This window comes from Protopterus annectens, chromosome 1.part1 (genome assembly GCF_019279795.1).
Source record: "Protopterus annectens isolate FY-2018-M chromosome 1.part1, PAN1.0, whole genome shotgun sequence".
Lineage (NCBI taxonomy): Eukaryota > Metazoa > Chordata > Ceratodontiformes > Protopteridae > Protopterus > Protopterus annectens.
In genome coordinates, this window is record NC_056726.1 from 623,102,320 (window position 1) to 623,127,319 (window position 25,000).

Genomic DNA, 25,000 nt, shown 5'->3' on the forward strand with positions numbered 1-25,000 from the left:
CTAAAGCAAACCTCACCTTACTTAAGACAGAGTTGGTAAGTTTCACAGCCCCCACACTAAAGGAGAACGCTGCTCAAGATGCAGAATCCTTTACAAATGCACTCTATGAGCACCTACAAGGATGCATGGATCATGCCATCCATAGCAAAACCAAGACTCACTCCCTTAAGAGAAGGGAACTAGTCTGGTGGACCCCTGCCATAAACAGGTTATACAATAAAAGGAGGAAACTAGTTCAGAAAAAACGCAAATCCCAAGAAGGAAAGACATCAGTAAGAAACTAAGGTCCCTCATAAAACCATCCAAGGTCAACTTCGAAAGAAAAATAGCCAAGGATTCGAAAGAGAACCACAAAGCCTTCTTCAGCTATGTCTGGCAACTCGCAGACATGCTCTGAGCTAGTGTAAAATAGCACAAAATATACTGATATTGCCAACATCCTGGCAGATAAATTCAGTGCAAACTTCACCCCCCTCTCACCTCCAAAAGGGCTCACAACAATACCAGAAAAGTGTAGTGTCCCATCACAGATGCGCAGATGAAAATGAGAAGTTATGTACCTACCATAACGTTCCATGTTAGTTGTCTTCTCTCGCCTTCTTTCTTGCTTGATGGGTTCGGAGCCGATCCTCGGCTCCGACTCGGCACTTGCTAAGCTCGAGAGTCACTTTTACCAGCTCGAGGCAGCCCCATATCCCATGATGCAAGGCGGTAAGTACCCAGATCTCGTTTGATGACAAAAGGGCAATAGCACCTAGCATAATAACTTCCCAAAGGAAGAAAGAAGAAGAGAAAAACCTGCAGTATGGTAGAAGGACCAGCTCTGTACGGTCTTCAGAAGTGTAATTCCTTGTAGAGAAAGGTCTGTCCAGGCCTGGGGGAAGGAGGGAGGGTCGCAAGAATTATGGTAGGTACATAACTTCTCAATGTTAAGTTGTCAATCTCGGCTTCATTCTTGGTTGATGGGACCGCGTCCCTAGCACCTCTATCCTGGGTGGCTCAATGGAACAGACTCTTGAGAACAGTAGAGCCAAAACTGGCTCTGTCCCTGGAGGCCAAATCCAATTTGTAATGGGAAACAAAAGTATGAGGAGTGGCCCAAGTGGCCGCTGCACAAATAGTGTCTAAAGGAAGTCTAGCTTGAAAGGCTGTAGAAGTAGCTAAGCTTCTGGTTGAATGTGCTTTAGGTTTCGAGCACAGCTGTTTTCCCCTGAGCCGATAAATTTCAGCTATGACAGAAGAAAGCCATCTAGAGAAGGTCACATTTGAGACAGGAAGGCCTTTCTTGTTATCAGCATAGGAAACAAAGAGTAGATCGGATTTCCTGAATTGTTTTGTTCTGTCCAAGTAATATCGGAGTTGGCGGTGGACATCAAGATAATGCAATTTTTGTTCTGATTTGTTTGAATAGTTTGGAAAAAATACAGGGAGATCAATGGCTTGATTCAAATTAGTCTTTGAGGCGATCTTAGGCAAAAAGGTCGGATTAGTTCTCAATGATACTCTGTCTTTGTGGAAGACCAAATAGGGGGGGCGAACAGATAGAGCATGAAGTTCAGACACCCTCCTAGTCTATGTAATAGCAACCAGGAATAAAGTTTTCCATGAAAGAAATTTCAGGGAACAAGAAACAGCTGGCTCGAAGGGGGGAAGAATAAAGGATGTCAGCACTAAATTTAGGTCCCATTGAGGAGGAGACTCCTGACTGGAGGCTTCAGGAGGAAAATTCCTTTCAAGAAGGCTCTACAAAGCCTGTGGGACATAATGCTGTGATCTGCGAACCCGACATGAAAGTTCGAGATAGCAGCCAACTGAACTCTAACTGTGGAAGAAGAGGAGCCCGCGTGAAAAATCTCCGCTAAGAAATCCAAAACTGCTTGAACTGGAGCAGTGAAGGGATCAATATTCTTGGCTTTAGCCCAATAAGAAAAACGTTTCCATTTGCTCGTATAAATCCTCCTGGTAGAGGATTTTAAGGAAGCTACTATGATGTCTCTAACAGGGTTAGAGATCATAGGAAGCCTGGCTAAGGAAGGAAGTGGAGCAACCATGCTGTGAGGTTGAGAGAAGGGATAGACCGGTGCAGCTGACCGGATTGGTGAATCAGAAGATCTGGCACTGGGTCCAGATGCCACGGCTGCACCAAAAGGGGACGATGGAGGAACGGAAACTAAATTTGTCGAGACCAATAAGGAGCAATGAGACTCAATTTGGCTCTCAAAACGGTTGCTTTCTGGATAACTTGAGGGATCAGAGGAAATGGAGGAAAGGCATAAAGAAGTCCCTGGGGCCAATCCTGGGTCAGAGCGTCTCTGGGGGGATGGCCTGGCAGTGGGAAGAGAGAGAAGAAGTCTGGGCATTTGCTGTTTTGGGGAGTAGCAAAAAGATCGCAACATGGGCGACCCCATTCCAGAAAAATCTCTTCCACTATAGATTGTTTTGAGAGACCACTTGTGAGGCATGAGAATAGCTCTGCTCAATCTGTCCGCTAAAATGTTGGTTTTCCCAGGGATGTGCGTTGCTACCAGAAACCGATGAGAGGAGATCGCCCATTGCCAAAGTCTGAGCGCTTCGACACAAGGGGTAGGACTTGGTTCCGCCCAGTTTGTTGATATACCAAACTACAGACATGTTGTCTGTGTGGACTGCAATTGTCCCTACGGGAAGAAAGTCGTGGAGGGCTTGCAACGTTAAAAGCACTGCTCTCATCTCTAGGACATTTATGTGCAGGTGGTATTCGAAAGGTTGCCACGTCCCATGAACCATCCTGCCCTGATAATGCCCCCCCCACCCGATCAGGGAGGCATCCGTAGTGGCAGTGGCTACCGGGGATGGGGGTACAAAGTGTCTGCCTTGGTGAATCTGGGGAGAAGTGATCCACCAAGCAAGATGATTCTTGCAAATCTGTGTCACCAGTATTTGGTGACGCATTGGAAGTTGTTGGTAAGACCACTGAGTGAACAACATCCATTGAAGAAGGCGCATATAGAAGCGAGCCAGGGGAAGAAGGGTAATGGCCGCAGCCATGAGGCCTAACACCTTTAGAACCAACCATTCTGGCCTGTACCTTCTTGTTGGCTAGAATGATCCTGACGTGACTTTGAATGTCTGAGATTCTTTGATCTGTAAGGGTAGCTGACATCCGAACAGTGTTTAAGTTTGCGCCTATGAAAGTAATAGACTGGCAGGGCAATAAGGATGATTTTTCGGAGTTGATAGAGAGATGCCCAATTGAGAACAAAGATTTATTGTGTAATCCCTGGCTTGAAGAAGCTGATGCCTGGTGTTGGCTGAAAGGAGCCAGTCGTCGAGATACGGAAACACCTGGAATCCTTGACGTCTCAGGTGAGCCGTGACCACTGCCATACATTTGGTGAACACTCTGGGGGCTGTAGTGAGACCAAAGGGCAGGGCTCTGAACTGGAAATGACTGGACCCCAGCCAAAAGTGGAGAAATCTCCTGGAGCGTCTGTGAATTTTTATGTGATAGTAACGCATCCTGAAGATCTATTGAGCACATCCAGTTGTCCTTCTGTAAGAAGGGCAGAATTGACTGAAGAGTGACCATTCGGAATCTTGTCTTCCTCACAAACTTGTTGAGTCTGCTGAGATCCAATATTGGTCTCCAGTCGCCCGTCTTTTTGGGGACCAAAAAGAACCTTGAGTAGATTCCGGGCTCTGAATGATCTGTTGCAACTGGCTGAATGGCTCTTTTTTGCAGTAGTTTTAAGACTTCTAACTCTGCAATTTCCCTTAGACCGGGTGGTACATCTGGAAGGGAATTTGAGTGATAGAAAGGACTTTCCTCGAAAGGAATTTTGTAACCCTTGGATATGATCGACTGTACCCATCTGTCTTGAGTGAGGAAACGCCAGGCTTCTGGGTACAGCGATAGTCTTCCCCAGACTGCCTCCAAGGATGGACAGCCGGGCAACATCTCAGGGATGCTGAAAGGGCTTGTCAGAGAGAGGCTCTCTGCTTCCCTGGTTTTGTGGACCCCCTCTGCCTCTAGAGTGGCGTCTGTTATTGTTACCCCTTCTGCCTCTAGGGGTAAACTGACCACGTGAATCCGGCGTGACTCCTTGGGATTTGCGGAACCACATTTTGCCACCCTTCTGCCCTTTGGGGTAAGGTCTAGAAGGGGTGGAAAAACGGACCCCTACGGCAGAAAGAGTCTTGCCGTCCTGCTCACACCTGGTCAACGTTTCCTTCACTTGAGGGCCAAACAAAGCTGACCCATCAAAGGGAGAGTTTGTGAAGGACGCCTTAAAGGGATCTGCAAAATTACAGAGCTGCATCCAGGCTTGGCGTCTAAGAGCCACACCTGTACCCTGCCCTACTCGCTCCATCTGCAGCATATGATATCAGTCGCATGGAGGAGTTAGCAATAGAATTAAGGGTTCCTAGCTGCGAAGCAATTTTTTCTTGAGCCCCTGCAGCTGTAGGATCCTGTACTACTTCACCTAGCTCCTTAAGGATATCCCTCTGGAGTCTGGTGAAGTGACATAGGTAGTTCAGCGAACGCATAGCAAAGGTCGCTGAAGAGAACATCCGCTACCATACCTATCCATGGTCCTAGAGTCCTTATTAGGAGGATGGACAGGTACGGAAGGATCTGCAAGTTCCTTCTTAGTGGCAGCCGCCACCACCATGGCATCAGCAGGGACACCTTTCGTGAGGAATTGCTTGTCCGATGGGGCAGTAATAAATTTAGAAGGCCTCCTAGGGACTGGCTCTACAGAGTCAGGAGCAGCCCACGCCTTCCGAGCAATAACCTGCATAAGGGGGTCGAAAGGCGGAGACACCCAGGAGGTGGAGGGCCGAGATCCAAACGCCTCCAGGTATACCGACTCATCCTCAGAGGGATTATTGGTGGGCCAGTTTCCCCTCTGTCTAAGGAGTTCTAGGATGTCTGAAAAGGAGACATCCTCAGAGGGGGATCTTGGGGATCCCTCTGACTCATCTAAGTCAGTATCTGAAGTGATAGACTCGGGGGAGTCTACGTGTTTCCTCTTACAGGTCCTCTTTCGCAGAGGATCTCCTGACAGATCAGGAGAATCCTCGGAAGAGGGGGTTCTTCCCAGTGGGGAAACCTGAGGCGGAGGATCTCTGGGTCCGGGAGCAAGAGAAGTGGCAGAGATATCGACAGGCACCATAGAGGGAGGAGCTAAGGGAACAGACTGCTGGCTGAGTCCAGTGGCCAGCACACTCTTCATCACCTCGAAGGCTCCCCTCCCAGGGAGGTCCGAGAGAACCCGTTCTGAAGAACCAGGAACTCCAGGACCCACTGAAAGGGAAGGCTCAGAGGCAGATGTCGGAGCCGAGCTCACCAAGGCCGAGGCTCCAAGGGGAAGAGTGGGGTCAGACAAGGGTCCGATGCCACTCACCCCCTCGGAGGAGACCAGGGAAGCCCAACCACCGAATCCCTCTAAGGAAGGTCTCGAAGAGGAGATAAGAGTAGAGGCTGAAGGAGCAGAAGGGGGTATCTGTCCCTCAGCCGTAGCAGAAACCATTCCCGAAGACTCCAACTCCAAACTCTGGGGTAGAGTCGAAGGAGGAACTGCAATGGGGTGTGGACTAATAGTCGTCTGTTGAGACGAACTATGTAGCATCTGGGCCAGTGCCTGTGATTTTAATAATCTACTGACCACTCTCTCTAAATCATGGTCAGAAAGCCTGGATGACCTGGATGATCGGCTCCGATGGCTCCGTTCCGAGAGGAGAGGAGAAGCCGGAGCCGAGAGTATCGGCTCCAAGGAAGGGGACCTAGATCTCTTCCTCGAAGGAACCATCGGAGCCGACGAAACCATGGAAGCTGTCGGAGCAGACAACTTTTCGGCACCGACAGAATGCTTCGATGCATCGGCTCCAGCCGGAGCCGATACAGACAAAAGTAAGGGTGTCGGAACCGGTCGGCGCCGACACCGAAGCCTGAGCCACATGGTGATCGGAACCGATCGGAGCCGACACCGAAGTGGCCGAACCAGAATCGGCACCGATAGCCATCGGTGCCGAAGGTTTGTGCAAACCAGAATCGGCTACAGCCGGAGCCGATCTCGACTCTGAAAGAGTCGGAGCCGAGGCCGCAGGCTTGGACACAGAAGCCTGGGCCTTGGAAGACTTAGAAGTCTTAGATGGAGCCGACTTAGCCAGAGAGCCCTCCGGCTTAAGTAGGCCCCTCAAAATCAGCTTATTTCTCCTTTCCTGCAGGACTCTCTGGCTAAAAGAATGACAAATCGCACAGGAGTCCTGCAGGTGGAGAGGTCCCAGGCAGTATAAGCAAGAAGTGTGACCGTCTATCAGAGACATCTTCTGACAGCACGAGTCACACTTCTTAAAGCTTGAGACCCTTTCCTTAGACATGGTGTAAAAAAAAAAAAAAAAAACACACACACACAACACCTGTCCAAGAAATATAACAATCCCAAAAAAAAGAGAAACTATTCTCTTACAAACACACACACACACACACACCCTAACAAGGGGGGGATGGGATGGGAGAAGGCCTGACTAAAAACTTTAAAGGAGAGAGGGAATTTTAGTCAGAAAGGGACCAAAACTAGTCTAAAACTATTAAATTTAAGTCTAAAATTAACTTTAAACTGAAAAGAGGGGCAAAGAAGTAGTGTATAAATCACTTACCAGGAGCTGATAAAAGGAGGACCTCATCAGTGAAGCGGCAAACGAGATCTGGGTACTTACCGCCTTGCATCATGGGATATGGGGCTGCCTCGAGCTGGTAAAAGTGACTCTCGAGCTTAGCAAGTGCCAAGTCGGAGCCGAGGATCGGCTCCGAACCCATCAAGCAAGAATGAAGGCGAGATTGACAAATTAACATCAGCCCTTTCAAAAGCCAAAAACAGTGTCAATGGGGCCAGATGGTGTCCCAGGATGAGTCTTCGTCTTGCACGAACTACAGAATGAACTAACCCCCCCACCTAAACATGCTATTCAACCTCCGCCTCTCCACAGGCTACGTGCACACAGAATGGCGCACAACAATGGTTATTCTGCTCCACAAAGGAGGGGCCACAACTGACCCTGGTAACTATCACCCCATAAGACTGACTAGCCTGGTCTGTAGCCTGGTCTGCAAGGCTATGGAGCACATCATCATGGAACTCATTAACAAAGACATTGGGAACCTCCAAACACTTGACCAGACCCAGTTTCGGCTTTAAGGGCAGATCATGCCTTCTAAACCTGGTTGACGTCTTTGAGACCGTCACCAAGGCCATAGACAAGGGAAAGGTGGTTCACACAGCCTACCTTGACCTCGCCAAGACATTCAACACCATTCCTCACTCTGGTATTATAGAAAAACTCACCAGCCTGAACATAAACCCCTACGTCAGAAGATGGGTTGCCAACTGTCTTACAGACGGAACTCACACGGTAAGAATAGCAGGCTCCAGGTCTGACTCAACCATTCACAAGTGGTGTCCCACAAGGTTCAGTCCTGGGACCCCTACTGTTCGGCATATACTTCTCAGAAGTACAGGCAAACACAGGAGGACTATGGCTAACCATGTTTGCTGATGACTGCAAAATGGGAGCCATAACGACTCTCAGGCTGACACGGACATCCTCCAAAAAGGCCTTACTGAGACGGACACCTGGTGTCAAAGTCATGGCCTCAAGCTAAATGCCAAAAAATGCATAGTCATCCCCGTATGGGAAAAACAAAACGCCCACGAATTACCACATAGGTGGCATCCCCCTTAATACAGAAGAGTTAAATAAGAGATCTGGGGACCCAGGTAGATAGTAATCTCTCCTTTGACAATCATATTGCCAAAGTAGTTAGGAAATCCTTCTGTGTCCCCCATCTAATTACTGAAAGGTTTGCATCTAGAAATAAAGAGGTTATAATGCCCATCTACTCGTCACTCATCAGACCCAGAGAGTACAATGTCCTCACAAGACACTTCCAACAGTTGGAAAGACCACAAAAGTACCTCATCAAGAGGATTACTGGCCTCAAACATATGTCCTATGCAGCATGACTGAAAGAACTCCGGCTGTGCTCAGTGGCATATCGCTTACTCAGAGGTTCTCTCTGCCTGACTTACAAAACCATGTTCCAACTCAGAATTGATGGACATGCTCCACCTAAAGAAATCCCAGTCACTGCGAGCCACACACTCTAGTGAGCTAAACCTCACCACAACAATAAATAGAACACGCTGGAGGGATAGATTCCTGTCAAGGAAACTCCCCATGCTTTGGAACAAAAATTCCTAACTACATTAGCCAGAGCCCCTCACTAACACTCTTACAGAGAAACCTTGACGAGTGGATGGGTAACAGAAAATACACCCCTGGGATCACTTCATTGATTAATTAACTGAGCTTCTGTCAAGCAGAGCCAATGGGGAGGCAAAAGCTGACACACTCTGGCTAGGCTTATAAATGCCCTCGGGCAGATAGCCTAGTACCTACCTATGAACCTATTATGTCCACATAAGGACACCTTTATATTCAGCAAATAGAACAATTATTCTAGCTGTTTAATTTTACTTATAGCTACGCTGAGTGTCGCTGTCTCAAATAATTGCAGTAGTATTGTCCTGCTTGCACAGCTTCACAACTGCTTATAAACAATGAAAATAGCAGAAAGAAATCACCACTTAACACCCATGCAGCCATCATCACATATAAATAGTTTTAATTCATTTTTACTAAGTTTCTGACAGCAGAAAATGTGAGCGCTTCACATTTCTATAACCTGCACTGCTCACTGGTGCTTAGCACATTTACATAAATGTGTAGTGGCACTCTTTGCAGTTACCTTTGCACATATGTGAACTCTGGGACTTTGAACATCACTCTCCTAGTTTGAGCTACTGAACTAGAACAAACAAAAAAACTCAACAGAATAAAAAAAAAATGCATCTTACCATCCTACAAAAAATTTCCATGCTAACAGCAATTTCCCATGCTCATTTACTCCAACTCCAAGAGTACAAAAAAAAAAAAAAAAAAAAAAACTCTTGTATCTTATACCAAAAATGTGACCTGTAAGTTGCGTTTAAAACAAATGCACATTGAAGACTTATTTAAACTTGTTTTCTCCAAATGTGTCTTGATACCCAGAATAATCTTACATTTAGCTTATCATTTTACTCTAAAGAGCAGTAGACACCTGTATTTTGGAACCTGTTGACTCTTCCAACTCACGAATCTTAGATCCTCCACGTCCTGCAACATAAAAATATATATTAAAAAAAAAAAAAAATCAAAAAACATATCCAAAATTCACTGTACAGTTCTTTAAATGTGTTATGACTAAGTATACACTCAAAACATTAATGCAAGTAAAGGTATTTACTAACGTTTTATACAGAAAGAACAAAAACTATATATCACAGAAGTAATTTTTAGCCAACTGAACTACTTGTCTTAAAAAGCTTAACATAAACCTTAATGTTGGTTTGTTAGTAGGAGACAAAAATCTAGGCAATGAATTAACTAATTTTTATTTACATTTTTTCGAGAAACTGAACATTTCACTTTTACAAAATAAATTAACACAGGTTTACACCAAAATACATAAGAATCATTGTATAGAAGTCACTCATCTTCTGTCATTTGTTGCATTGCATGTAGCTGATATTTTACTTGGACTTGTATAAATCACAATGTTCTTATGCTTTACAATGACATTAATACCCAGTCTGCTATGTTCCGAAACCTCTTTTCAAACTTCTTCGACCTTTTCTAATGCACACTGATCTGCACACAAGCAAGTCCCGTAAAAATAAAAGTATATATAGTTAATGCCACTTGTCTGTACTCAAAAACATTATATCTGATACAACAGCAGATGCTAAAATGGTTAAATTAATTTCTTTCCTTTTGTCCATCCTATGAACTTCCCCCTTACCCCATTATAAACACGAATCAGGACAGCTCAAAATCATACCAACAAAGGACTTCCAAGATGGCTGCACACTGATCAACAGTACAACTACAGCTCTCCCAGTGTAAAAATGGAAACGGAGAAAAAGAAGTGCAGTGGAATTTTTTTTTTTTTTTTTGGGTAAAATTCAGTTACTGTTAACTAAATACACTATCTGGATGGCAGAAAAGAAGAAATTTGTATAACCTGAAAGAAATCAGAAAAGGTGAAGAGAAAACACCATTTGGGAAGGATTCTGCAGCTGTTCAACAAAAAGCATTCCAAGCTTCAGTTCAAGACCTGGTTTCCAGTAATTTACAGGAATATAAATCAAATGTATTCAGAAGTGATGAAAATAATTTGAACATTAAAATAATACATCAATTCTGACAACAAAGGCTGGAGAAAATAGAATAAACTTTAGCCATTCAGATGAACTGAAAACTGCAAAAAATCAGAAGATGACATGAAGAAAAAGTTGGCTGAATATGAAGTTCAAGAACTGTTTAAAAAACAGAAGACAGTGCTCAGAAAAAAAACTTACTTGCTGCTGTGCTAGAGAAACTGAAAGGAACAGATTATTAATTTTATTAACGCACAAATAAGCAAATGGACTGGTATTCCAGAGCAGAATTTGTTAATTTAAAGAGCACATTGAGTGCATGCTCCAAACCTGACCATGAGAAAGCAGCCAAGGCCTATATTCATAAACATGCAATCATACCTAACAAAGCTAGCATTAGGGCAAAGTATTAAAAATTAGAGACAGCAGAGTATTTACAGAAAATGGATTATTCACTGTACACCAGGCAGAAGAGACATGTAATCAAGGAGCCTCAATTTAATCCTCACCCACTGGCACCAGTGGGACACATACACTGGAAAGATGACAAAAGTACACGCACAGTATTTCCAGATGCAGCTCTCTGCATCAAAGTTCAATTTCCCTTAAAACACAGAAGCCACAGTCAGTCCAGGGCTGGTTTCTCCCTCTCTCCAGATCCCCAAACAGACTCCCCACTGGCACAGATATAGAGTTGAGATCTCAGCTCAGTGGCCAAGCCAAGACCTTCAGCACCCTCTCTGTCCAACCAGTGCTTCATCTCCCTACCAAAGTAGCTGACACACACAGGTAAGGCTGGCACAGGTCTACTAGCTATGCCCCCTTTTGCCAGACTATAAGGTACTTATCACTGCCAACAGTCACTCCTTATTATCTACTTTAAGGCCCTTAACAAAGGGTGCCCAACCTTACTATGTAATGTTACTATTAATAGAAATGGTAGTTTGACCAAGAGCAAGGCTATTAGAAGAGGCCCACAGTGTCAAATAAGTATGCAAGTACTCTCAGAACTTAAAATATCTCTAGACAGATCAGCCACAATGAAAGGTGTAAATACAATTAATAAATGATACAACAGTAACTTCAGAGTTCAAAATCACAAAACGCATTTAAAAACAACATTGCAGGACAGTCTCAAATAAATAAAACATCTAAACTATGCTTCACTATATTCCTGAATGAATCTAAGAGAATTACTATAGCCTAGTTAACTTACTTGCAGAGCAAGGCAGATTTTGTGAATGGCTCTTGTCAAGTCCAAGACAGAATACAGACTGCTGCGTCTAAGAGACTTCTTAAATGAATATCTCAAATGTTACTGCTGAGATAGCTTGCAGAATGACATCATTTCCTGTCATCTGACTATCCCAGGTGAAACTCCCACTGCTGAAAGCTAGTGGTATTTAGCATCTACCTGCGAAAATACACAGGCCTCAGATCTTTGGCAGAGCTGGAAGTCAACAACTGCATTCTTTCATGCTTTTGGAGGCAGTAATTAGTTAACTGCAAAGGCAGAACAGAAAGCTTCTCAGCACAGACCCGTCTCTCTTGCTGCCATAAAGTAATTTAATTTCAGCTATTTTTTCTGAAGTTACCCTCCTGCATTCCAGCTTCCACTGATAATATATATACATTTAAACAGTTACAGCAGTGCATAAACATGTCTGTTCTATTCCTGTAGGGCACATTGTGGTTACATTTTAAGCAAAAGCACTTTGAAAAGATATTTTAAACACGTCTGTACAAATCTAGTTTGATATACACATTATATACAGTTCCAATACATTTGCAACACAGCCATCCTACACAAATCATGTTGATATTCATAAATGACACAATCATTTACAAAATCCCAGATAGCTGTGCTGGCAGTATCCCCCTTTGTCACACCAGCAATCGGGGAATGTTGAGAGGCAAGTGTGAGATTCAGACTGTTGTATCCAGCGGTCTTCAAAATGTTTTTTCTTCCCCGGAGGATCAGTGTAATTTTTTTTTTACACAAAACAGACTAAGGAAGAAATTAAAACAAAAAAGTTTATCGAACAAAAAGTGAGTCAGCAAGAAGGGAACTCTGCTTCTCATTCTTCTAACATAAAGTTAAGAGAGACACTAGCCAGTGAAACATATTCCAAAGGAAAATGCTTGAGACACAGAAAAAAAAAAAAAAGGCACGAGTTGACTAGAATCAGCAGTACCTTGGACTTAACAACGGTCTGAAGACTGGACTAGACCGTCAAGAGGAGAAGGTAAACACTTGCACCACACCACACTCATCACATAGTCCCTCAAAACCTACACCACCAAAGAACACATAAAAACACACACCTACATTCGCGGAGGCTCTCAATAAAAACATGCCCAAGCATCAGGGACCTCCAAAGCAGAAATGCAAGCAAACTCCACCCCCACCCCCCAACACAACCCAAGTGACACATAGCCCACAAACTCAGTGCGACACAATCACAGCCCATAAGGCGTAACAAATGTACCCAACACTTTAGCCTGGTGAGTGGAACATCAGTGTGCCTGACTATAGAGTCACATATGACTAAACAAGGAGAAAGTTACTGTCAGGTGCCAGGATCCGCCACATAACGCAAACACTAAGGTCACTCCACAACAAAGTACAAATATGACACTGTCATTGTCCATGTTGGTGTGAATGACCCGAGACGTACCTCCCTGGACTACATGGAGAGACATGGAGGAGCTCTCCAATCTTGTAGCCCAGGCAGGTATGACCCTAGCCCTGAGTAGCATCCTGCCATCACCCAGAATGATACCGCAGTACAAGGACAAAATGACTGACTTCAACAATTGGCTAAACCTCTGGTGTCATTCTAAGGGGATCGAGTATTTGTCTGCCTGGGATGACATGATCGACACACCACAATGCTTTGCCAGAGATGGCCTGCACCTGTCGCCCTTGGGATTCCGGACACTGGCTAAGGCTCTTGCCACCCCTATATTGCCTTTTTTAGGCAAGGTTCAAATGACAAATGCACCACAGTAACAGGTACAAGCAAGCAAAATCGGAGGGTAATGGTACTCAATGCTAGAAGTCTAAACCTCAGAATGCACTCACTCGAGGCACTCCTTAATATGGAGAACACTGACATCTGTGCAGTGACAGAGACCTGGTTCAAAGCTCCAGAGAGCACCCCTGCATTACCAGGCTATAATTCATACCACACCTTTTGGCCACCTAATCCGAACGAAGCACTAAAGGTTATGGCGTGTCCATATTCATCAAGGATAGCCACACCTCCAGGCTAGTTGCACAGCATAATGCACCCGAGATTATCCAAGTGCAACTAACTCTGGGCAGGACCGCAGTGCAAATTGTAGCTTGCGACAGACCCCCCCACCATGCCCCAGGACTCCCACTCCTCATTTCTTGATACACTGGAAGGTATTAGGGTACAACCCAACACCCTAATAATGGGCGATTTCAACTACCCCACCATTAACTGGGAAAACTACTCATGTATCAACTCTTTTTCTCAACGTTTTCTGGAATTCATAAATTCCAACGCCTTGGATCAACTTATTCACACCCCCACCAGGGGCAGCAATAGGTTAGACCTACCAACATGGGCAACCGGTGTTCCACACCAGAGGTCAATTCCTCGTTGGTCAGATCCGATCACAAGCTAATCACCCTAGACATCCACATCCCGCCCCCACCCCCAATTAGGGAAACCACTGTAAAAAAACTTCTCCAAAGCCAACTTCACACTTAAGACAGAAGTGGCAAACTTCATGACACCCATGCAGACCGACAATAGAGGTACGATTGCGGAATCCTACACAAATGCACTTTTTAAGCACTTACACGAGTGCATGGATCATGCTATCCCCAACAGAACCAAGATGCTATTCTCCAAAAAAAGGAAGCCAATCTGGTGGTCTCCTGCCATAAACAAACTCTACAACAGAAGAAAGAAAGAAACTGTTGCAAAAAAAAGAGTAAAATCCCATGACTGGAGGAACTCCCTGGTCAACCTCAGTAAGAAGCCGAGATCCCTCATAAAATCCTCCTAAGCTAGTTACGAAAACAAAATTGCCACCGACTCTAAAGCTACGTCTCTCTTTCTCTCTCTCTCTCTAAAGCTACGTCAAGAATCTCAATGACAACACTCAGATCTGCTGAGAGTTACAGCACAATGGCACTAAATATACAAAACCAACTGATATTGCCAACATTCTGGCAGATAGGTTCAGTGTTAACATCACCCTCTTTCACCTCCTAGAGGGCCCATCTCTACCCCGGAAGAAGGCAAAGTTCCTGTAATCACCCTCTAGAGGGCCCATCTCTACCCCGGAAGAAGGCAAAGTTCCTGTAATCATGGCTGCACAGGTAAAAAAAAAAATCTCCAAAGCCAAGAACACAGCATCCATGGGACCGGACAATATCCAAGGCTGCGTTCTACACTAACTACAGAATGAACTGGCACCCTAAGTACCATGTTCAATCAAAGCCTCACCTCAGGCTTTGTGCCCACTGAATGGCACACCACGACGGTTATCCCACTCCACAAAGGGGGATCCATGACGGACCCCGCAAACCACCACCCCATTAGCCAGACGAGCCTGGTCTGCAAGGCCATGAATGTATCCTGGAACTCAAACAAAGACATTGGTAATCTCCAAACTCTGAACCCTACCCAGTTCGGATTTGTAAAAGGCAGATCATGTCTCCTACACAGGACTGACTTCTTTGAAGCAGTCACCAAAGCCATAGATGAGTGTAAGGTGGTTCACACAGCTTATCTAGATCTCGCCAAGGCTTTTGACACCATCCCCCACTCTGGAATTGTAGATAAGCTCACTAAACTAGGTATAAATCCCTATATGTCACAAGATGGGTTGCCAACTGGCTCATGGACAGAACCCACACTGTGAAAGTAGCAGACTCCAAATCCGACTTCAGACAAATGACAAGTGGAGTACCAGAGGTTTCAGTCCTGGGTCCTCTCCTGTTTGGTATCTATTTCTCTGAAGTACAGGTTAACACAGAAGGTCTTTGGCTAACAAAGTTTGCAGATGACTGCAAACTAGGAGCCATAATCAAAACTCCTAACAATGCGGACATACTACAAAAGGGCCTCAGAGACAGATGACTGGTGTCAAAGCCATGGCCTGAAGCTCAATGCCAAAAAGTGTACTGTCATCCCCTTTGGCAAAAACTCTGTACCCATGAACCACCACATAGCTGTTAGTCTACTTAATGCCGAAAATGTGATGAGACCTTGGGACACAGGTGGACAGTAGTCTCTCCTTTGATAATCACATCGCCACAGTGGTCAGGAAATTGATCTACGTGGCTCACCTCATCACAAAAGGTTTCTCAGCCAGAAAAAGAGAGAGGTCATTGTTCCCCTCTACTCATCACTCATTAGACCCATTAGAGTGTACAACACCCCTTTTGGTATGTACCTCACAAGAAATCTACAACACCTGGAATGGCCACAGAAATACCTCACAAAGAGGATTACTGGCCTCAAACAGATGCCCTACGCAGACCATCTCAAAAAACTCCAGCTTTACTCCTTTGCAATATTGCCTACTCAAGACGTGATCTCTGCCTAACATACAAGGCTAAGTCAAACCCAGAGCTGTTGGACATGCTCCACTTAAAGAAATCCCAATCTCTCTGAGCTACACGCTCTAGGGACCTAAACCTTGTCACCACAATAAACATAACATGCTGGAGGGATAGATTCCTGTCCCAGAGACTTCCCATATTCTGGAACAGACTACCTATGTCAAACAGAGCTCCTCATTAGCACACTTCAAGAAAAATCTTGATGACTGGATGGGAAAAAGGAAATTCACCCCCAGGGATCACTTCTGTGGCTCTGCTCGACAGGGGCACAAGAAAATAAATTTTCTTGGGTGGCGAAAGCCAGGGTACATTTTTGGCTAGGCTTATATAGGCCCTAGGGCCAACAGCCTAGTACCTACCTATGAAGATGGAGATGAAGAGGAAGGCCAGCAACTCTAACATGAATGAATAAAAAGACGACTATAAAGCATTTTATTACATTTGTAAAATATGGTTTTGCAAGAAAAAAAGTGGTTGAAAAACAGTGGACTATTGTTGACTTTGTTAAATTTGTGGGTGGACTGTAAAGTATATACCCCTCTTTAGATCATTAATGTTTAGGGAAAATGACCAAGTAAGTTATTTTCTTATTAGTATTTGTATAAAACATTTTGAGATATAAACTGCATGTTACATACAGTAAACAGTTGTGTAGTGTCTATTTAGGGCTATTTTAAATGTGGGAGTAATCTTTTCAGTGACTTGTATGTTACAGATAGTAAAGAAGTACTTTTAGCTGCAATAAATATAGGTTTTACAGCACAGCAAGACAAAAAGTACAGTTTTGTACCTACCATAAATGTAGATGTTCGAGGATTCCCTTGCTGCAGTCCTGACAATTGGGTATAGTCCGCGTCCCAGTCGGCCCGAATACCAGAGAGGTCATGGCCTTAGACTGACGCCAGTACGCCAGGGTACTAATGCGCATGACCGACGTCATTCCTCAGTCTTTTCTTGCCCCAGATGTCAGAAGACCCAAAAGACAAGTCCCAAAACAACCTGCACCAAAAACATGTACAATATATACAGTAATATATATACAAAAATATAAGCATGTAAACTCACCTACACAACCACCCTGAAACACAGAGGGAAGGAGGGAGGGTATGGACTGCAGCAAGGGAATCCTCGAACATCTACATTTATGGTAGGTACAAAACTGTACTATGTTCTCTTCCCTTGCTGCAGTCCTGACAATTGGGTAGAATCCCAAAGCAGAGGTAAGGGAGGCTGGCAAATTATAAAGTAGCAGGAGCTGACAACATGCCTTGTAAAACAGCTGTGGCAAAACCAGCTCTAGTCTTAGAGTATATAGGCAGGTGATAATGCCTAGAGAAAGTATGCACTGAACTCCAAGTAGCTGCCTCCAGAATATCCTTAGTTGCCACCCCTTAGAAATGCTGTTGAAGTGGCAGTAGCCCTAGTGGAATGAGGCCTAATCCCAGCTGGAACCTCTTTGCCATGATGGGAATAACAAAATGCAATGCAAAAGCCAATCCACCTAGAAATAGTTTGTTTTGACACAGGCTTGCCCTGTGAACTTAAAGCAAAAGAAACAAGTAACTGCTGAGACTGCCTAAAATCTTTAGTCCTGCTCAAATAATAACGCAATTGCCTGTGTACATCTAAAGTGTGTAAAATCTTTTCCCTTTATTTTGAGGATCTGCAAAAACGTAGGCAAATGAATAGTTTGGTTTAAAGCCACACTAGAAACCACCTTAGGCATAAAGGAAGGATTAGTACGTAATGATACCCTGTCCTTATGGAAAATCAAAAGGGCTCTACTGCCATAAGGGCCTGCAACTCAGACACCCTTCTTGCAGAAGTAATAGCCAACAGAAAAGCAGTCTTCCATGACAAATATTTCAATTCAGCAGTAGCTGCAGGCTCAAAAGGTTGTAGAGTAAGTTTTTCCAACACAAAATTGAGATCCCAAGCAGGAGTAGGAGCTCACGTGGGGTCTTATATTCTTTGCCCCTCTAAGAAACTGCTTGAACAAAGGATGCGAAAACAAAGGTGGGTCACAATCATAGTGAGCTGAAATTGCTGCAGCATGAATCTTTATGGAAGAGAAAGACAAACCTTTGTCCAATAATTCAGTAAGATATTGAAGAGCCACACTCAAATTAGGCTCTGAAATCTCCAAATTCTTTGCTGTACTCCAAAATAAAAATCTCTTCCATTTTTCTCTGCACACTTTCCTAGTACTAGGCCTTCTAGCTTCCATAATCACATTTAAAACTTGTTGAGGAAGCTGAGACCTACCATGCTTCAACACAGAATATGCCAAGCTGTGAGATGAAGAGATTGAAGCTTGACATTGAGCAGATGACCGTCCTTCTGAGATAACAGATGAGGAATCAGAGGTAAAGGCCATGGAGGCTTCTTTACAAGACTCCTTAGAAGTGGGTACCAGTGTTGCCGAGGCCAATCTGGAGCTATCAAAATCATCCTTGGCCTGTCCTGTCTGACCTTTAGTAATACCTTTGGAAGAAGAGGTAGAGGTGGAAAGGCATAGACATGAAGGTTTTTCCAACTGAAAGACAGAGCATCCACTTTCCAAGCTGTGTGATGAAACCCCTTTGTGCAATACTTTGGCAGCTGGTGGTTTAGTGGAGAAGCGAACAGATCTATGTCTGGAGTTCCCCATGACACTGTCAATTTCTGAAATACATGAAGATCCAGTTACCACTCGTGGGGATCCATGATTTGTCTGCTTAATACATCTGCTAGAGAGTTCTGTGCTCCTGGCAGAAACCTTGCCTGAAGAGTCAGTTGCAGGCTTAACAGTCTCGCATAAAATGATTGCTTGCCTGCATAGAGGATAAGAATGTGTTCCCCCTTGCTTGTTGATGTACCACATGACAGTTGTGTTGTCTGTCAGAATCAACACCTGCCCTGGAAGAAGTAACTCCTTGAACGCCATCAATGCAAACTGGACTGCCAACATCTCCTTCATGTTGATATGTAGATGCTGTAGTCTGGCAGGCCACTTGTCTTGTATCCACTTTCCATTTACATCAGCTCCCCAAGCACTGTCCCAGGCATCTGTCGTTAAAATCTGACTCGCCTCTGGCGGGTCACAGAGCCTTGTTTAGGTGACATTCCTGAGCCCACCACAAGAATTCCTTTTGAAGGCAAGGTATTATTTGAATGACAGTGTCCAAATCTTGGCAGTGCTGTGTCCATACATTTTGAGATACCATTGCAGCTTCCTCATATGCAGTTTGGCATTGGGAAGCACCAGAATACAAGATGCCATGAACCCTAATGCTTGAAGGACTGTCCTTGCAGTCACGGACTGATGAGATAGTTGATGGAAGTAAAGTGACAGACTCTTTTGTTTGTCCGGGGTTAAAAAGGCCATCTGGGCTGCTGTATTCAGTCTCACACCCAGAAAGCACATGTCTTGAGAGGGTACTAGACTGGACTTTATTTCGTTCACAGAATACCCTAGGCATCTTAGCACTGCTATGACATATTCCAGATGCTGTAGAAGGTGTTCCTTTTCTTGAGCCAGAATCAGGCAGTCGTCCAAGTAAGGATAAATTTGAATGCCTTGAAGCCTGAAGTAAGCTATCACTGGAGCCAGAACCTTTGTGAATACTCTGGGCAGTAGATAAGCCAAAGGGCAATGCAGAGAACTGATAATGAAAATCTCCAGTTGAAACGCAAATACTTTCTGCAACTTAGCCTTATGGGCACATGAAGGTAAGCTTCCTTGAGATCCAAAGTTACCATCCAGTGATCCTGCCCAGCAGAGGTAACAGTTGCTGTAACGTCAACATCTTGAACTTGGGAATGTCCAGATAAGTGTTGAGGATAGATAAATCCAAAATTGGTCTCCACGTGTTCCCCTTCTTTGGTACTAGGAACAGGCGAGAATAAAATCAAGCCCCTTTCTGACACAGGGACTGGCTGAATAGCCCCTATCTGGAGTAACTGAGAAACTTGCTTGTGAGCCTCTTTTCTTTGTGGAGGAGGAACATCTGGCATGCCTTTGAAAGGGGCATTGTGTGGAAATAAAATCTGTACCCGTGATGAATGATATCCAGCACCCATCTGTCTTGAGTGATTAAATCCCAATTTTCTTTGAAAAGAGACAATCTTCCTCCCAAAGGAGCTGCCAGACGAGAGTCCACTGGCAGCTGAAAAGGCAGGTCATTGGTTCTGCTTACAAGGACTGACCCCTGCCCTCACCAGAAGTCTGAGCAGGTGAACTGTCTGATCTAGGCCTAAACGAACCTTGAGCCCTGCCCCTACCACGTCTAGACCTACCCCTAGACTGGGAACCATAAGCAGGATATGTCCACCCCTTAGCAGGCCAATTTCTACTAAACTTCGGAGGCTGCACCTGCTACAAATCTTTAACAGTCTGCATAGACTTAGCTTTGTCCTCCATTTTCTTTAAAACTGCTTCCACAGGCGGTCCAAACAACACATCAGACTGTAAAGGAGCATCCAAAATCCTGGTCTTAACATGCTCAGCTAAATTCTGATCCTTCAACCATGCATGTCTGCGAAGAACAGAACTAGTAGCAGCCACCCTCGAGGAGGCCTGAACAGCATCAAAACCACACTGCAAAGAATGCTTACCCACTTGTTCAGACACATGAACCAAATCCAGCAATTCTTTACACTCAATACCTTCCGCCAAAGCATCCACCTTAGATTTCAATTGTGAAAGGAGATAATTCTGATATTTCAGCATATGAAATTGACAAGTCAACGCCCTCATGGCTAGAGTGGAAGAAGTATATACTTTCTTACCCCACCTATCCAAAGCCCTTGCCTCTTTATCAGAGGGTACAGGATTATTAACCACAGAAGCTTTAACACCTTTAGGCCCGTGAGAAACAGTTTCTGGGTCCGCCCTGGGACTCTTAAACAATTACTTATGAGCTTGGGCACCCTATAATACCTATCAGGCTTAACAGGAGCAGGAGGCAAGGAATCAGGGTTCAGAGAAGCCTCTGCAAAAACATCCTCCACCACATTCAATACAGGAGGAATAGCTAAGGGCCTATGCTGCGGCAAGAACAAGAATTCCCTAAGCCTTTTCTGGAGTCAGAGTAATCTTGGCCTTCCCATTTAAAGTGCTCCTCATGGAGTGAAGAGTCTCTGAAAATGAAAAATCCTCAGGAGGAGAAGCTGAAGGAGTGGAATCATCCACATCAGAATCAGAATAAGTAGGAAACTCTTGCAAGTCTTCCACAGAAGACTCTGAAGCCTGTGAACACTGTTCAAAACTATTAAACTCCTGTTCCACCCTAGGCCTCTTATCAGGTGGGGGCATAGAACCTCTAATCAGAGTAATCAAATCTTCTGCCATTTTAATATGTTTCTTAGGCACAGAGCCCGAAATGCTAGGAGAAGCCCCACAGAAGCTGAACTGGGCCTTCCTCTAAAAGAAGCTTTGGCAACAGAAGGAGAGGCCCTAACTACCTTGGGAAGAGAGGGAAGAACAGTTACCTGAGAAGCCCCCTCAGCCTGGCCTACCTCCTGAGAGGGCACATCCTGTAACAGTAAAGTATCTGCCTGAGACTCCATAGAGACTCCTGGCAAAACCTCTGGCTCCCTGAGCCTTCTAAAGGACCGTCGGGACTGCCGGTCCCTCACCCTAGACTTCACTGTTTTGTCCTGCTTCTTAGATGAAGCGGGAGCATCCGGCGGCATAGTATAATTGCAACGCTTCAAACACTAACCTAGCACAATCAAGCCTCCTCTTAATAGTGCGCTTGTTAAATCTAGCACAAGAGCGGCAACCAACAACGTCGTGCTCAGGCCCTAAACAAGGTATACACAATGTATGATAATCCCTATGTATCTGCTTCCCACAAGAAATACAGTTATTCACTTTTTCTGACATCCGTTAAATACTGAGGCAAGAAAAACCAAAATGTTCAACGGGTTACTTAGCCAACTCTGTATTCGGTCTGAAACTCCGGTTCGGAAAATCTCAGAACGCCAACCTGCACAAATTGCTTCTGCATCGGACCATGCGGCAAAAAGACTGAAATGGCGCCGGTCATGCGCATTAGTACCCTGACGCACTGATCGCCATGACGCGTCAGCCTTATACTCTGGTATTCGGGCCGACTGGGACGCGGACTATACCCAATTGTCAGGACTGCAGCAAGGGAAGACGAAGAACATCAAGTTTAACGCTGATATGCTGTAACCTTGGGCTAGTGGGGTGTAAAAGTGCACTGATTATATGTAGAATTAAGACTTTCTATTTTCATTTTATAAGGATGAATTTCTAGATAACCATCTGGCTCAAACTGTAAACAGGTGTTGTTTGTAAGCATGTAGGCTTTAAAAATAATAAATGAAAGCCATGAAAATGCTAAGCTATTAGGATGTGTGTGTTTTCCACTGGCAACTGTTCAGTGGAGTCAAGATGTCTGCAGCTGAGGGCAGCTATGCATTTTATTTTTTTTTTCCAACAGTGAAATTTACAAAGACTCACTGCTCAGTACATTTCCATACAGACAAGCTGTCTATAGGTGCAAACAGTTACTCTTGAGAATTCTGAGTATTCTTTGCTAAGGGAAATGTTAAAATTAGTCACTTTCCATAATTTCAAAACTAACAGGTAATCTCCCCAGCAGCTTTAATACAGTCAATAGATCAGTCTACAATTTAGTTTTAAAGATTGCCAGTGCACATTTTCTTAAGGCTAAAAAAGTTAAATGTTTTCTGAAAGCACACAATCTGTTTTTCATATCTCAGAGAAGAATAGAGATAAGAAAAGAATAGACAGCAATCAGTTTAAGTAGGAGCACAGACTGTAGCATGCACTGCAACTGTTCCCTTCTGATTGGTTAAACTAAAGATGTGCACAGTTTTGTACATTTGTTCCAAGTTAATAGGAAAGGGGTGTGTTTTGTATTTAGCTTTTTAAGAGTTTTCTTTATAACGAGTCTTGAAAGAGTGACGTAGGTTCAAATGGCAATAAGAAAACTATAAAAAAAGATCAGCCTGCATTGGTGTAAACTGTTATATACAATAGGTGGGAGCAATAGCTATTTATCATAATGGCTATTCTCCTGGAAAGTGAATGGACTTGCAGACCTAGATAAAAAGGAAACCATAATGAGGTATGTTAAGAAATGCAGAGTGCAAATAGTAATGCTGCAGGAGACCGATCTGAGAAGCATGAGCGTGTTCATTTGCTAAAGAGGATTTTAGAATGGATATTCAGCAGAATATCAGGGACAAAGGAAAAGGGGAATAATTATACTAATTGCTAGAGGGGCTCCGAAGAAAAAAAAGACAAAAATGACAGATTTGTGGCAGTTAAGGGACTACTGGCAAGGGAAGAGGATTACAATGGTGTGCATTTATATTCCACCAAAAACTGCTATTACGGAGCTTAAGACAATTTGGGGAGAGAGAAAAAGCTTTTAACAGGGATAGTTACTTACAGGTGGGAAATGGAACTTTATTTGCAATAGTGAGGATGCATCAGGAGGACCTAGAAGAGTCAATATAACCAACTGGGTAGATTTCTGGATATTCATGAAAATATTTGCTATGAAGATGTGAATTCAGTAGTAGCAACTCAGACTGTATATATTATTCCCCAAGGTATAATAACTAGTCTAGACTAGACAAATTACATTTCACAGAAACAAGTACATTTAATGGAAAGATTCAACATCCATCCAATAACTATTACTAATCAAGTCCCAATTAAAACGAAGATAAAAATGCAGCATAATGAATTAAAATAAGACACAGGCGCTTTTCCACCTACCTGTTAAAGAGAAAGGTTAAGGGATGGGTAGTGGAAATTATTACAGAGTTATTAGGCAAGAGAGAAATATCTTCAGAAGTTGTAACTAGTGAGTGGGAAAAAATGAAAATATGGTTTAAAAATAGAGTTGAAACAAAGAGGTAAGAGATATGGTTAAGTAGTAATAGAAAATTACTTAAGAGAGGCTGACAAAAGTTGAAGTACTGCAAAAATGAGGGGAATCTCATAACAGGAGGAGCAGCAAATTCACAGTACTAAAGAGAAAATAAGGGAGTATCTAGATAGTATGCGCGAGTTTAGAAAGACTGCAGTTAACCAACTATTTTTGATAACTCCAGAGCACAAAAACTTAGGCAAGAGAACACTGAAAGGGTTGTCGACAAACGTACAATAACAAGAAAAAAACAACCAGAGATCCTGTAGAGGTTTTAGACATATTCTGGAATGTTATGAAAATTTGTATAAAGCAGAGAAGTATGGAAATCAAGAAAGTACAAATGGAAATATTTATGGAAGACATAATTATAATAATGTTGGGATATGGATCATTGTGGTTTTGTGGATGGGAGGCAAACATTTTGAAAACACTAAATTGAACAATGATGAGTAGGGCATTGGAAGCATTTGCCTTCCCTAATGCAATAATAAAGTTAATTAGAGGGATATATGAAGGATCAGATGCAATAATTAAAGTGGGAGGATTACTCACAGATAAGCTGCGTTTGAACAAAGGAACCAAGTAGTGAGTGTCCTCTTTTCCCTTTATTTGCTTTATATTTAGCACCATTGACAAAGACAATAAGGGACTCAAATACACTGGTATGGTAATAAAGAAAGGCTGACTTTATTTGCAGACGATATTTTGTATTTGATAAATCCAGAAAAGGACATCAGTGTTGTGGAACATTTTGACACAATTTCAAGTCTTTTCGGGATATAAAATTAATGAAGCTAAAACCAAGGCTACAACCATAAATTAATGTACCCACACACAAATTGGCTCAGCAATACCAGCTATTTATTTCGGCCTGATAAGATGAAGTACTTGGGAGTATGTATTAAAAAGCTTTATAATCATACCAGCTAAGGATATGTGGGAAGAGACTTCACAAAAAAATAAAAATTGAGAAACTGAACATTCTTATTTACGGATATGGATAGTAAGATACAAGCAGTGAAAATATTTTAGGCCCTTTAGTCTTGTATATAGGTCAGGCATACATCAACCTGAGGAGAAGTTGTGGTTTAGGTTTACCCAATTTGAAGGGATATTATACAGCTACACAGTTAAGGATCACCTACATAAAACACAAGCAGACAGTTATAATTTAAAAGATGAGAGACGATGATGCTGCTAAAGAAAGGGGAAAGTTCAATAAAGAGAGG

General features: G+C 43.6%; 1 protein-coding gene across 1 annotated transcript in view; it reads right to left on the bottom strand.

The window, feature by feature from the left end:
* Nucleotides 1–25,000, bottom strand: part of LOC122814914 (probable ATP-dependent RNA helicase DDX43) — a 1,494,383-nt gene that overhangs the window by 1,420,225 nt on the left and 49,158 nt on the right. Inside the window, exon 2 of the mRNA XM_044087182.1 lies at nt 9,146–9,201. Within this exon, the coding sequence (XP_043943117.1) occupies nt 9,146–9,201 (56 nt within the window). The remainder of the gene's footprint in view (nt 1–9,145; nt 9,202–25,000) is intronic.